We start from the raw sequence: 15000 nt of genomic DNA on the forward strand, positions 1-15000 counted from the left end.
AGAACCGCTTCACTCCTGAATCTCTCAGGTAATTGCCGCGCAGATCCAGCTCTCTCAGGTGTGAGGGGTTTGAACACAGAGCTGAAGCCAGATAACCACAGCCTTCTTCTGTCACCTCACAGTCCCTTAATCTACAAACACACACAGAAACAATGAAGACATCTGAGACTGAGACATCAGAACTCACAACTAAAGCTTGTTAAATCTGTTGAGTAATTACACATCCATTGAATATAAACGGATCAGAGTTAGCTCTCTCTCATTTCATAAACTATAAGTTGTGCTGAAAGGAGAATATGGTTCTGTTCAGATCTATTCAGTCCTCTAGCAGACACTGAGGAGCATAAGCTCATAGATTTGTGTCTCCTGAAGGAAACTGTCGTGTGTGAGTAAGTTTGGTTTTGAGGTTCTGAGTAAATGAAATGCAGCATCGTGTGTGTGTGTGTGTGTGTGTGTGTGTGTGTGTGTGTGTGTGTGTGTGTGTGTGTGTAATGACAGATGTGTGTGTGTGTGTGTGTGTGTGTGTGTGTGTGTGTGTGTGTAATGACAGATGTATGTATGAGTGAGAGTGTGTTTGAATGTATTTGTGAGTGAGTGAGTTTGTGTGTGTGTGTGTGTGTGTGTGTAATGACAGATGTGTGTATGTATGAGTGAGAGTGTATTTGTGAATGAGTGTGTGTGTGTGTGTGTTTATTCGTGAGTGATTGAGAGTGTGTGTATATGTGCGTGCGTGCGTGCGTGCGTGTGTGTGTGTATGAGTGAGAGTGTGTGTGAATGTATTTGTGAGTGTGAACGTATTCGTGATTGAGTTTGTGTGTGTTTGTATTCATGAGTGAGAGAGTGTGTGTGTATAAACGTGTATGTGTGTGTATGAGTTAGAGTGTATGTGAATGTTTTCATGAGTGAGAGTGAGTGTGAATGTATTTGTGAGTGTGTGAGAGAGTGTGTGTGAATGTATTCGTGTGTGTGTGTGTGTATGAGTATGAGTGAGAGTGTGTGTGAATGTATTTGTGTGTGTGTGTGTGTGAAACTCAGCCTCACTCATCAATCTTCCCTGTTAAATGTGTGTGTATGAGTGTGAGTGTGTGTGAGTGAAAGTGTATGTGAATGTTTTCATGAGTGAGAGAGTGTGTGTAGAGTGTGTGACTGAGAGTGTGTTTGAATGTATTTGTGAGTGAGAGTGTGCGTCTGTGTGTGTGTGTGTGTGTGTGTGTGTGTGTGTGTGTGTGTGTGTGTGTGTGTGTGAATGACTGAGAGTTTGTGTAAATGTATTTGTGAGTGTGTGTGAGAGTGTGTGAATATATTTGTCTGTGTGTGTGTGTGTGTGTACTAGTCTACCTATCTAACAGAGGACCTTGGCGTCGTTACACACTCACCAACAAGGGACCTCTGAGCCAAGAGGGGACATTTTTCAAGTCCCCTGTTGGTCATGCTTTAAATCATGTGAAAATGAAGTAAAAAACTAAAAGAAACCTCTGGTGATTTTTAAAATGTTTGACCAAGTGTGGACCTACAGGTGTGTGTGTGTTTAAATCATGTTAAAATCAAGAAAAAACAGTGGTGAATTTTTTAAAATTTTGACCAAGAGGGGACCTAAGAGTGTGTGAGTGTTTAAGGCCATGCTCAGCAGCTCCCCTGTAGGCTGGAGCAGGAACTGTAATAGCCCTTAAACACACGTCGTTCACACACACACACACACACACACACACACACACACACACACACACACACACACACACACACTCCTCTATTGTTTGAATGGCCTGCTGTCCTCTGACTCTAGAGCTGCTGTTTAACAGACTGCTTACTAAAGGAACAAACATTATATAGATTATATCTCTTTACTAAATACCCTGACTAGTTTCAAACTTTGCATTACTTTAAAATTAAATACTACAGGATCCAAGAAAAAACGATTAAAAAATCTAAACAACCAGGATGTAATTAGAAATACATCTGCCATCAAAATGTGTGTGTCTTCAGTTTCTACAAATAAATATTGGAAATACCATCCATCATGGCCGTGGACAGACCGTAAATAAATTATTTATTACTTTAATAAATTATTAAGGGATCTCATTCAATGCTTTTGTAAATATTTTTTGTTTCTGTGTATATATATATATATATATATATATATATATATATATATATATATATATATATATATATATATATATATATATATATATATATATACATATAACATTTTAATGACAGTAGCCTATATTTATTGAAAAATAATGCATTATTTTATTTATCAAAAAAAAAAGGTACGGCAAATGGGACAAACTTTGCATCTAAAGTTCTTTTAAACAAGTGTTAACATAGACATTATTTAAAACATTGTATTTTAGCCAAGTATTTGTAAAAATAATGTGTGACTTTTGGCCCATATAAAAGGCCCGCCTTACCACCTTATACATTTATGAGTGTTTTAAACTAACCACTTTTGATTTATTTATGATTTACAAAATGATTCAGGGTCCCCTGTTAGATAGTAAATCACGACGCCTGTGTGTTTGCTGTGACATTTCTTATCATCACAAACACACTGCAAAGATATAGAGTTTTTACAGCAATACCTGAGTTTAAAGGGTTAAATCAAGCAGAAATAGCTATCTAATGTATTAATTGCAGGTCATTATTGAATAGTGATTACGTTACACACACACTGACTCAGGTCCCCTGTTAGATAGTAAATCACGACGCCTGTGTGTTTGCTGTGACATTTCTTATCATCACAAACACACTGCAAAGATTTAGAGTTTTTACAGCAATACCTGAGTTTAAAGAGTTAAATCAAGCAGAAATAGCTCTCTAATGTATTAATTGCAGGTCATTATTGAATAGTGATTACGTTACACACACACTGACTCAGGTCCCCTGTTAGATAATAAATCACGACGCCTGTGTGTTTGCTGTGACATTTCTTATCATCACAAACACACTGTAAAGATGTAGAGTTTTTATAGCAATAACTGAGTTTAAAGGGTTAAATCAAGCAGAAATAGCTCTCTAATGTATTAATTGCAGGTCATTATTGAATAGTGATTACGTTACACACACACTGACTCGGGTCCCCTGTTAGATAGTAAATCACGACGCCTGTGTGTTTGCTGTGACATTTCTTATCATCACAAACACACTGCAAAGATTTAGAGTTTTTACAGCAATACCTGAGTTTAAAGAGTTAAATCAAGCAGAAATAGCTCTCTAATGTATTAATTGCAGGTCATTATTGAATAGTGATTACGTTACACACACACTGACTCAGGTCCCCTGTTAGATAGTAAATCACGACGCCTGTGTGTTTGCTGTGACATTTCTTATCATCACAAACACACTGTAAAGATGTAGAGTTTTTACAGCAATAACTGAGTTTAAAGGGTTAAATCAAGCAGAAATAGCTCTCTAATGTATTAATTGCAGGTCATTATTGAATAGTGATTACGTTACACACACACTGACTCAGGTCCCCTGTTAGATAGTAAATCACGACGCCTGTGTGTTTGCTGTGACATTTCTTATCATCACAAACACACTGTAAAGATGTAGAGTTTTTACAGCAATAACTAAGTTTAAAGGGTTAAATCAAGCAGAAATAGCTCTCTAATGTATTAATTGCAGGTCATTATTGAATAGTGATTATGTTACACACACAATGACTCAGGTCCCCTGTTAGATAGTAAATAACGACGCCTGTGTGTTTCTCTCCTCAACCCCCACAACCCTCTACTCACAATTTACATTTCAATAAGGGAAGACTTGAAAAACCAGTTTGTGAACCACAGGCCAATAGAGCTCAAACTACCAGTGTGGCAGAACCCTTCTCAAATAAACTAGAGAAGATGCTGGGATTTGCCCTGCCAAATTAAACTAAATTACAGTTTTTACAATCGCTAGGCCACATTTCTCAATACTTTGGTCATTTTCAAAACTTGTTCTCCAAACCAACTTTCTGCTTCACAGCAGTTATTTCACATTCAAAATCCACAAAAACTATTGTGATCACTGTGTGAAGAGTTTTGAAAAAGTGACCAACATTTGTTTGACAAATTTGAGACTGCTAGAGACTTTAACTAAGGAGAATATTCTGAGCACAATGTGTGATGTTATTGAGATCTTTTATGAAACTTTTTAGAGGTGATAAAAGTAAGAGTTCCAGAGTATCTAGCTGAAGAGAAAAGTCTGAGCACAGCGTGTGATACTGTTGAGATCCCTTCTGAAACTTTAGAGGAGACACATATGAGCAATCCAGTCTCTCTAGCCAAGGAGACAAATCCGAGCACAGTGTGTGATGTTGTTAAGATCTCTTATGAAACTTTAGTGGAGATAAACATGAGAGAATGTATTTTTTGTCTCAGGATAAACATGTGAGAAGCAGGAGACTTCCCCTGCGTCCCAATTCGCATACTATCCATCCTAAATAGTATTCGAAAATAGAATTAGTATGTCCCAAATCGTAGTATGTTGAAAAGAGTATTCTAAAGATTCCCGGATGGTTTACTATTTCAGGTCAGAATTCGTAGTATGGATTGATTGGCACTCCAACGGCTGATATTGCCCACAACCCATTGTGAGTTGGACGAGGATTCGATTAGAACTACAAACGTGGATAAAAAGCGTTAAAAAACTACAAACATGACGGATGTGCGAGTTCGACGGTTAAGTAGAGAAGTTTAGATAAAGGGGTTGAGTGACCAACTATCAATATTTAACCTGACAAAAATATATGTATTCAGTGTTGTCCACATTACATTTCACCTGCAGCAGCATTGTGAACTTTTGTAATGACACGTTTGGCCATTAACTTTTAAATGCATCATTATATTAAAACTGCAAACACATGAGGAGAGTCTCTGACCCACAAAGACTCACACATGGCAGATCAACGAGCGGCTACATTTCTCTCCGATACGGTAGAAGATTAAACTGAATGTGGAGGATTTGAACTGTGACGAATCTGACGATGATTGACAGGGCAGATAAATGGTGACGGGATGCACGTAACTAAGCGACAGAGTCCGTTAAAGATGGCGAAGTAGTATGTCCTGAAGCTTGCATACTTTTCTGCTACACACTCAAAAGTATATACCTTTTCTTTACAAAAAGAGTACATACTTTTAAAACGTAGTATAAGTAGGCGAATTGGGACGCAGCATTAGCCTGTCTCAATTTGATGTTCACTTGATCTCATTTCTGTCTAGGAGAAAGATGTGAGTTGAGAAGGAGATCTCAGCTTTGATTTTCCTTTCCTCTAGGTTGGCCTTTGGTTCACAAACTGGGTTTTCAAGTCTTCCCTTATTTATTATTATTATTAAAATTTAAATTTTGTGTGTGTGTGTGTGTGTGTGGGGGGGGGGTTGTATGGATCTACTGTGTTTGTGGGCCCAGTTTACAGCAGTTAGTTCACCTACAAATGAAAATTAGCCCATGATTTACTCACCCTCAAGTCATCCCAAGTGTATATGACATTCTTTTTTTAAATGAATAAAATCTGAGTTATTTAAATTTATATTTAAAAAGTCCTGGCTCTTCCCAGCTTTATAATGCCAGTGCCTTGTCGGTCCATACAAGTGCATCTAACCATCATATAACTGATCCACACAGCTCCAGGAGGTTAATAAAGGCCTTCTGAAGCGGTGCATTTGTGTAATAAAAATATCCATATTCAAATATTTATAGACTAAACTACTAGCTTTCGGTTTTCAGTGCTACACGAATCACATTGCAAAGGACAACTCCGGTGAGAAATGAGCCTAGGGGTAATTAACAGATGGTTACCGAGTAGATCGTTCTCTGGGATGCGGTTTCATGAAAATCAAATGTAAAGAGTTTTATCTCTAAACACAGATTAGCTTATAATGTTTGTCTATGGGGCATGGAATAAGTGAAATTAAATCGCTAGTTAATACCACTAACAAGGCTCAAAATAGCCTTACACTAACACGGTAGCATAATGAGGGTCCCTACATGCTAACCGAAGCATTGAGAACTTTGTAAAAGTACAAACAGTTTAATAAGAAGATACTTTATAAAGACAGTGCATTACGCGTTTACAGACGGCAGCCATCTTGGAAAACAGTCTCGATGACTCGAGCCACGAACGCTGTGCTAAGTGAGCTGGTCGAGAAGAATTAAGTTTGTGAAATCTAATTACATGGACTTATTTATTTATTTATTTCTCTACTTCGTTCAGTGCTTTCTTCCGGAAACAACGGACCATATGAGATTCCAAGTCACAGTTCATCACTTAGCACAGCGTTCGTCACTCAAATCTGTTTTTAGAGATAAAACTCTTTACACTTGATTTCCATGAAAACGCATCCCACAGAAGATCTACTCGGTAACCATCTGTTAATTACCCAGAGGGTCATTTCTCACCGGAGTTGTCCTTTAAAGAGTAACACTTCTTCACCCATGAATCCTTGACGTATGTGCACTGACAAACACTGAAGAGAGAAGATAGAGCTAAACAAAACTTAGCGTCAGGGGTTATTCTTTTCATAATAACACTAAAACACAATTTCTTTCAATAAAAATAGTTAGTTTAGTCTATAAAGTTTAAAATATGGACATTGTTCTTACACAAACGTGCCACTTTGCTTCAGAAGGCTCATCATTACTCACGTGCTATATGCATAAACATCTGAAGCACACGCCCCAAAAGCTGTATCTCTGACAGTCCACGAATGCTAAACTGAGCTCTCTTTCAGGACTTTTTGCTCTTAAATGGACAAATTAATACAAAATTATTTCAAAAAATAGGAAGTATCCCAGTAAACATAGTTGCTTATGTCATAGTAGGTTCAGTTAAGTGAACATACACTTTGAGAAAAAGTAACTTTAAAATTATTAACTTATAAAAAAATATATATATTTTTTGTTTGTTTGTTTGTTTTTTTACAGTGAGGACAATACAGTGTTATATTACAACTACTGAGAGACCGTCCTAAAAAGCACTGTTTATTTCATTTGTATCATATCTTTTGTATTTATTTGTGCTTTCACTTGTAATGTGTTTGGGCTAGTGGTTTAGATGTGCTCTTGAAATTGGAATAGAGAATAGTGTGTGTGTTGAGTTTGCTGCTCAACCCCCCACCAGTAATTTACATTTCAATGCATGAAGACTCTCACAGGTGAGACACAGAAGCTCACTACTGTTACCTGTGTCCTAGACCAAATACCCTGCCAAATTAAATTGAAATTACATGATGAAATGAAATTACAATCGCTAGGACACATTTCTCAATATTTAGGAGAACTGAGTGAGGAATTTATAAATTTGCTAACCAACTTTCAGCTTCACAGCAGTTAATTTTACATTTGCAAATCAACTCATTGTTCCAGAGCACTGGCAGCACAGGTTTACAGCCAACACTAACATCAGGAACATTATACAATTAAAATGTCTTTACAAAACTAGAATGACACTCTCTACTGCTTATAAGTCACTGCATACTTACATTACAGTACAACATTATTCCTAAGTTTCCTCTTTTGAATGGATGGTAATGGACTAACACTGGTGTTGGTGTTCAGTTTCATCAAAGTTGCTTTGATAGTGTTTGATTTTTTTAGCAGGATAAATTGCATTACAATATTACTGTATACATACTGTATACATGTTATAAATTGCTGTCTCATTCAGTTTTGTATTATGTATTGTCCATAAGTTAAACACTTTTGAAAACAGCATGTAAGGATGTGTGAATTGGCCTGTAGAACAAAGTTTTGATTGTGTTTGTGTCAAAATGAGAAAAGATTTCAGGTAAATTGAAAGATGTTGCCATTGAATGCATTTTGTGCTAAAGCAATGTTGATCCACAGTTAAGCTGTGATTATAAAATTTTCTTTTATAAAACATTTCTCAATAATAAACACTTTTTCAAAACTCTTCACAGAGTGATCACAACTTCAGTCTGTGCAAGCTAAACTGTGGATCATTGGCACTTGATTTGAGAATTGAATGAAGTGTTTTGTTGGTTTTTGTGGATTTTGAATGTGAAATAACTGCTGTGAAGCAGAAAGTTGGTTTGGAGAACTGTGTGAAGGATTTTGAAAATGACCAAAGTATTGAGAAATGTGGCCTAGCGATTGTATATTGTACATGCATTAATCGAATAATGTAGCTAGGTTTATTATCACTGAGATCACAGATGTTGGGGGGTTCAGGGGCATGCTCCCCCGAGAAAATTTTGATTTCTATGATCTACATATGTGTATTTTAAGATGTTCCGAAGGCCAAAAAATTAGATAACAATAGCTTGAAAACCATGTCACTCGGCGCCGCTGCGGATTGAAGAACACAGTGAGTGACACAAAGACTAAAAGACGGGACGAAGCAGTAGCCGAAGCCTTGCGCCAGTTTCATATGTTTTAAAGGTTAATCACATATTTTTTGGGGGGGGGCTGATGCATAAGTTCATATAAAAGGGCCTAGTGACGCCCATGGTTAGTGATGCCCATGGTTATGACAGTATTAGCCTACTTGATCATTTTACACTAAACAGCTATCTCTGATGTAAAAAAAAAAAAAATATTCAAATGAACTGCTATAATGTTCTGCACCTGAAATGAGCATGGCGTGTGGTCCGTCCAGTACTAATATTCAGTGTAATGTTGTGCTTAACGTTATGATAGAGAGACCAGCTTTGTAGAGAACAAGTAACCAATAAGTAGGCTAACATACCTGTATATTTTGCATATATCAGGACAAAAATGTGTATAATGCCATGGGTATGACACAGGTATTACAGGAGAGGGTGAAATATGAGGACATTACCCATGTCCCCACTTTACAAAAGGCTTATAAATCACACAGGAGGAGTTTTTATGAGAAAGTAAAAATGCAGAATGTTTCGTGTGTGTGTGTGTGTGTGTGTGTGTGTGTGTGTGTGTGTGTGTGTGTGTGAGAGAGATTGTGAGGAAACTCAAAGAGGAATATGACAAACCTGTCAGTCCAAACACAACATGGTTATATTCTTACCAAACCAGCAGCAAAGACGCGATCCATTGACTCTGAGCCAAATAAACAGCTATCTCTGATGTAAAAAAAAAAAAATTATTCAAATGAACTGCTATAATGTTCTGCACCTGAAATGAGCATGGCGTGTGGTCCGTCCAGTACTAATATTCAGTGTAATGTTGTGCTTAACGTTATGATAGAGAGACCAGCTTTGTAGAGAACAAGTAACCAATAAGTAGGCTAACATACCTGTATATTTTGCATATATCAGGACAAAAATGTGTATAATGCCATGGGTATGACACAGGTATTACAGGAGAGGGTGAAATATGAGGACATTACCCATGTCCCCACTTTACAAAAGGCTTATAAATCACACAGGAGGAGTTTTTATGAGAAAGTAAAAATGCAGAATGTTTCGTGTGTGTGTGTGTGTGTGTGTGTGTGTGTGTGTGTGTGTGTGTGTGTGTGTGTGTGTGTGTGTGTGTGTGTGTGTGTGTGTGTGTGTGTGTGAGAGAGATTGTGAGGAAACTCAAAGAGGAATATGACAAACCTGTCAGTCCAAACACAACATGGTTATATTCTTACCAAACCAGCAGCAAAGACGCGATCCATCGACTCTGAGCCAAATAAAGCCTAGCCTTTCTTAAAGGGACAGTTCACACAAATTAAAACTCTGGCATCATTTACTCTCTCATGTGTGTCCAAACCTGTGTGGATTTCTTCTGCCGAACACAAAAGATGATATTGTGAAGTTTTGCTGACCACTGGCTTCCATTGTAAGAGGAAAACACTGAGACTTTTCTCACTGAACAGAAAATGTCTTCTTTTGTGCTCCACAGAATAAAGAAAGGCACACAGGTTTGGATGACGTGAGTGTGAGTAAATAATGACAGATTTTAAATGTTTGGGTGAATTATCTTTCTCGGAAGGCCTACTCCCTGAGATTGATATTGTAATAAGATAATAAGATAATCTTTCCCTCCATGCAGCTTTACTACAGACCCTTTCCACATTTCACTGTACACTTGTAGATGGTAAGACTGAAACACACACACACACACACACACACACACACACACACACACACACACATTCACAGGATGAGATGAATCTGCTCAACATACCTGAGTGTGTTCAGTGAGCAGTTTGGGTCCTTCAGTAGATCAGAGAGCCGCTTCACTCCTGAATCTCTCAGGTTATTGTCGCTCAGATCCAGCTCTCTCAGGTGTGAGGGGTTTGAACACAGAGCTGAAGCCAGATAACCACAGCCTTCTTCTGTCACACCACAGCTCCATAATCTAAAAACACACACAGAAACAATGAAGACATCTGAGACTGAGACATCAGAACTCACAACTAAAGCTTGTTAAATCTGTTGAGTAATCACACATCCATTGAATATAAACGGATCAGAGTTAGCTCTCTCTCATTTCATAAACTATAAGTTGTGCTGAAAGGAGAATATGGTTCTGCTCAGATCTATTCAGTCCTCTAGCAGACACTGAGGATCATAAGCTCATAGATTTGTGTCTCCTGAAGGAAACAGTCGTGTGTGAGTAAGTTTGGGTTTGAGGTTCTGAGTAAATGAAATGCAGCATAAATTTGTGTGTGTATGAGTGAGAGTGTGTGTAAATGTATTTGTGAGTGTGTGTGAGAGTGTGTGAATATATTCGTGAGTGAGTGTGTGTGTGTATGAGTGAGAGTGTGTGTGAATGTATTTGTGAGTGAGAGTGTATATATGTGTGTGTGTATAAATGTATAAGTGTGAGTGAATGCGTGTGTGTGAGTGAATGTGTGTGTGTTTGTGTGAGCGAGTGTGTGTGTGAGTGAATGTGTGTGTGTGTGATTGAATGTGTGAGCGTGTGTGTGAGTGAATGTGTGAGAGTGAATGTGTGTGCTTGTTTTTGTGACATATCAGGACAAAAATGTGTAATGACACAGGTATTACAGAAAAGACAGGAGAGGGTGACATATGAGGACATTACCCATTAGTTTATTAGGGGCGGTGTGTGTGTGTGTGATGGGTAGGTTTAGGGGCTGTGTGTGTGTGTGAGTGAATGTGTGATCGTGTGTGAGTGAATGCGTGAGCGTGTGTGTGTGTGTAAGTGAATGTGTGAGCGTGTGTGAGAGAGAATGTGTGTGTGTGTGTGTGTGTGTGTGTCTGAGTGAGAGTGTGTGTGAATGTATTTGTGTGTGTGTTTGAGTAAGAGTGTGTGTGTGTGAATGTATTCGTGAGTGAGAGTGTGTGTATGAGTAAGAGTGTTTGAAAGTATTACTGAGTGAGAGTGTGTGTGTGTATATATGAGTGTGTGTATGAGTGAGAGTGTGTGAATGTATTCATGAGGGAGTGTTTGTGTGTGTGAGCGTGTGTGTGAGTGAATGTGTGTGTGTGAGCGAATGTGTGTGTGTGTGAGTGAATGTGTGTGTGTGTGAGTGAATGTGTGTGTGTGTGTGTGTGTGTGTGTGAGTGAATGTGTGTGTGTGTGAGTGAATGTGTGTGAAGCAAGCAGGGCTCCACGCTAAGGATTTTTTCTATCGATCGGTTTCTAAATAAAATAGAATAGGCCTAGTGATTGTTTTTGTTGTTTTTGATCAATGTAACCTTAATAAGTAAGGTTGACTCTGAAAAGGCTAACTCATATAAATTTTAAATATTGTTAAAGACAGTCTGTAATGAAATAAGAACAAATAACCCTTATTACTGTAAAGTCATTCAGTCAAGAGCAGGGAGTGATTTTTTTTTTTTTGTTATCTTGTCTTTTATGGGAAACATATACTGTATAAAAGGGGAAAATGCTTCCCTGCCGTTGTCAAATATTTTCCGGATTTCCCTGTTTTCACTGATATACGGCAGGAGGATCTATGACACATCTCCAGAACGAGTACAGAATCTCCTGATCAAAACACAGGCGAAGAAAAAAACAGAAACGAGCGGCCTCAAATAAGCAGATGCATATGAAAAATTGTGTGATCATCAGCAATAAACAGCATCTAAATCAAAACAGCCTAAATGTTACTGAATGAAATGTGGACCCAGGATGAGCTCTAGGACTAAGCTTTGAGGTGTTGATGGACTTGATCTACTCCATGGGCATGGGCAGCGCTAAGGAGAGGCTAACAGGTGCTTGAGCACCCTCAAGAAAGACCAAAGCAATTAAGTGTAATTAATACATAAGTAGATTATTTAAAACAAATCATTAAAAAAACAAAAGAAAAAAACATTTGACTCATTAAGCACGCATAACATATGTGATGTGACGTGCCACATGAATTGTAGCTACGCTGTCCCGCTTAATAATCTACCATTTCATTTTTTTCCAATGGTGTGGTTCCTTCTGCCAAGTAAGCGGTCTTGTGATTCTAGGGCTGCACGATATGAGGAGAAGTTGAGATGTGCGATAACAGTGTTTAATATTGCGATGACGATATGACTTGCGATAAATATTCAAATGTGAATGTTAGCTATACTGTTCCAATGTCTTAGTGCTTTAATAGGTTCTTTGCGAACATAGACCCTAAACATTAAATAGCCTATTCTTTCTGAATAAAGAAATCAAATAAAAATGCCTAATAAGCTGAAAATGAACATGGTCATGTAAACACAGTAACCCGTTTTCTTTTATCGGAGTAAGGTCATAAACGGCGTAAGCATAAACCGGTCGGGACAGGTCGTTTTTTGCCTCTTACCCTGATATCGCGCTGCATGTAAATGCATTAACCTGCTTTCTGTCGGCTTATTGAAGAGCGCATGTGTGATAGGGGACAAAAACACAAATTTAGCAGATTTAAACACATCCAGAGCGAGCGAGCGAGCTATGAAATATGGACATATATCACAAACACAGACTTTTTTAAGACCCAGAAAATTGTAAAGATGTGTTACTCTCATCTCAGTTAGCAGAAGTAGAAGAGGTTCAGTCAGAACGCTGCATCTGGAACTGATGAGGGATAATATGAGCCGTAAATCTCCCGCTGACACGCTTTATTAACATCACAACTGACTAACATTTGAAAAACTCAGAGTCAGATATTCGGACGTTGTCAGCTTACTGGTGTGCATGTAAACGTGCTCAGTGAAAATCTTTAAACTTTCAGGCTTGGCTGTTGAGGTAAAAACAGGTCATGATGTTGATTCTAGTTTATTTTTGTGAACCAAAATTGTAACAATTTATGTCAACATGTTTTAAATATTAAGCATTTCACACTGCACTGGTTTCTTGTTTTTAGTGACCGGAAGTGCTGAAGGTCGTGGGAACATCGGCTGATATGAAGAAAAAGCTGAAGTTGCTGCAGTGATTGGCCATTTTGTTTTGTCTGACATACATTAACTGTAGTATCTGCATCAGTGGCAAGATAACCAAAATGCTTTGCTGTTTACATTGACATCAAAGCTGTTCAAAATATTAAATTCAAAACATTAACATGGTCAAAACCTGTGACTTTTTTTACTCGCTCATCTGCTTATTTGCCACCTCTCAGAGACGGAGGTATTGTTTCTTTATTACCATTGGAGTAAAATCTTACTAACTGTTCAAAATGGCAAAGAAGATCTGGAGGCAGTTACATGCTTCTGACCCCAGCCCTAATTCAATTACTCTAGCACTACTACGGCATCACTCTAATGGTTTGGATATTTTAAAGGGTTAACTCACCCAATAATGTATATTGTTATTTATTCTCCCTTATGTCGTTCTAAACTCATAAGACTTTCGTTCATCTTTAGAACACAAATTAAGACATTTTGTAATGAAATCTGAGAGATTTCTGTCCCTCCATTGAAAGTATGTTCAACCTAAACTCTGAGGCTTCAGAACTTTCATAAAGAGATAAATAAGTAAAATAAGTCCATATGAATGGATTGGTTTAGTCCAGTCTTCTGAAGAGACACCAGGGGTGTGTAACGTTGGTTCTGGAGGGCCACTGTCCTGTCCTGCAGAGTTCAGCTCCACCCCTGTCAAACACAGCTAAATCAGCTAATCAAGGCGTACTAGAAGCTTCCAGGCAGGAGTGCTGAGGCCAGATGGAGCTGAACTCTGCAGGACAAGACAGTGGCCCTCCAGAACCGAGTCTGGACACCCCTGCTCTGGGCTAACATTCGTGATTGTGTCAGAAAAAGCAGCTGTAGCTTGTCATCATTTCCTCATTCTGACATTAAAGGCTTTGCATGTACATGAATGTGTGTGTGTGTGTGTGTGTGTGTGAGTGAATGCGTGAGCGTGTGTGAGTGAGTGAATGCGTGAGCGTGTGTGAGTGAGTGAATGCGTGAGCGTGTGTGAGTGAGTGAATGCGTGAGCGTGTGTGAGTGAGTGAATGCGTGAGCGTGTGTGAGTGAGTGAATGCGTGAGCGTGTGTGAGTGAGTGAATGCGTGAGCGTGTGTGAGTGAGTGAATGCGTGAGCGTGTGTGAGTGAGTGAATGCGTGAGCGTGTGTGAGTGAGTGAATGCGTGAGCGTGTGTGAGTGAGTGAATGCGTGTGTGAGTGAATGTGTGAGCGTGTGTGAGAGTGAATGTGGGAGCGTGTTTGAGTCAATGTGTGCGTGTGTGTGAGTGAATGTGTGAGCTTGTGTGTGTGAGTGAATGTGTGAGCTTGTGTGAGTGAATGTGTGAGTGAATGCGTGAGCGTGTGTGAGTGAATGCGTGAGCGTGTGTGAGTGAATGCGTGAGCGTGTGAGTGAATGCGTGAGCGTGTGTGTGGATATATCTGTGTGTGTGTGTGTGTGTGTGTGTGTGTGTGTGTGTGTGTGTGTGTGTGTGTGTGTGTGTGTGTGTGTGTGTGTGTGTGTGTGTGTGAATGTGAGAGAGAGAGAGGGAGAGGTTGTGTGTGTGTGTGTGTGAATGTATTCGTGAGAGAGTGTGTGTGTGAGAGAGAGAGAAGAGAGAGAGAGAGAGAGAGAGAGAAAGAGAGATTGTGTGTAAAAAGAGAGAGAGAGAGAGAGAGAGAGAGTGAGTGTGTGTGTGTGTGTGTGTGTGTGTGTGTGTGTGTGTGTGTGTGTGTGAGTGAATGGTCTCCACTAGTTAAAAAGGCTT

At 38.8% G+C, this 15000-nt stretch overlaps 1 protein-coding gene across 1 annotated transcript in view; it reads right to left on the reverse strand.

Moving 5' to 3' along the window:
• The window catches only part of LOC137065050 (NACHT, LRR and PYD domains-containing protein 3-like), a 71876-nt gene that overhangs the window by 74 nt on the left and 56802 nt on the right, over positions 1 to 15000 (reverse strand). The window contains exons 8-9 of the mRNA XM_067436615.1: positions 10099 to 10272; positions 1 to 131 (exon numbers count right to left, since the gene is read on the reverse strand). The exon at positions 1 to 131 is cut by the window's left edge and continues 74 nt beyond it. Of these exons, the coding sequence (XP_067292716.1) occupies positions 1 to 131; positions 10099 to 10272 (305 nt within the window). The remainder of the gene's footprint in view (positions 132 to 10098; positions 10273 to 15000) is intronic.

This window comes from Pseudorasbora parva, chromosome 25 (genome assembly GCF_024679245.1).
Source record: "Pseudorasbora parva isolate DD20220531a chromosome 25, ASM2467924v1, whole genome shotgun sequence".
NCBI lineage: Eukaryota > Metazoa > Chordata > Actinopteri > Cypriniformes > Gobionidae > Pseudorasbora > Pseudorasbora parva.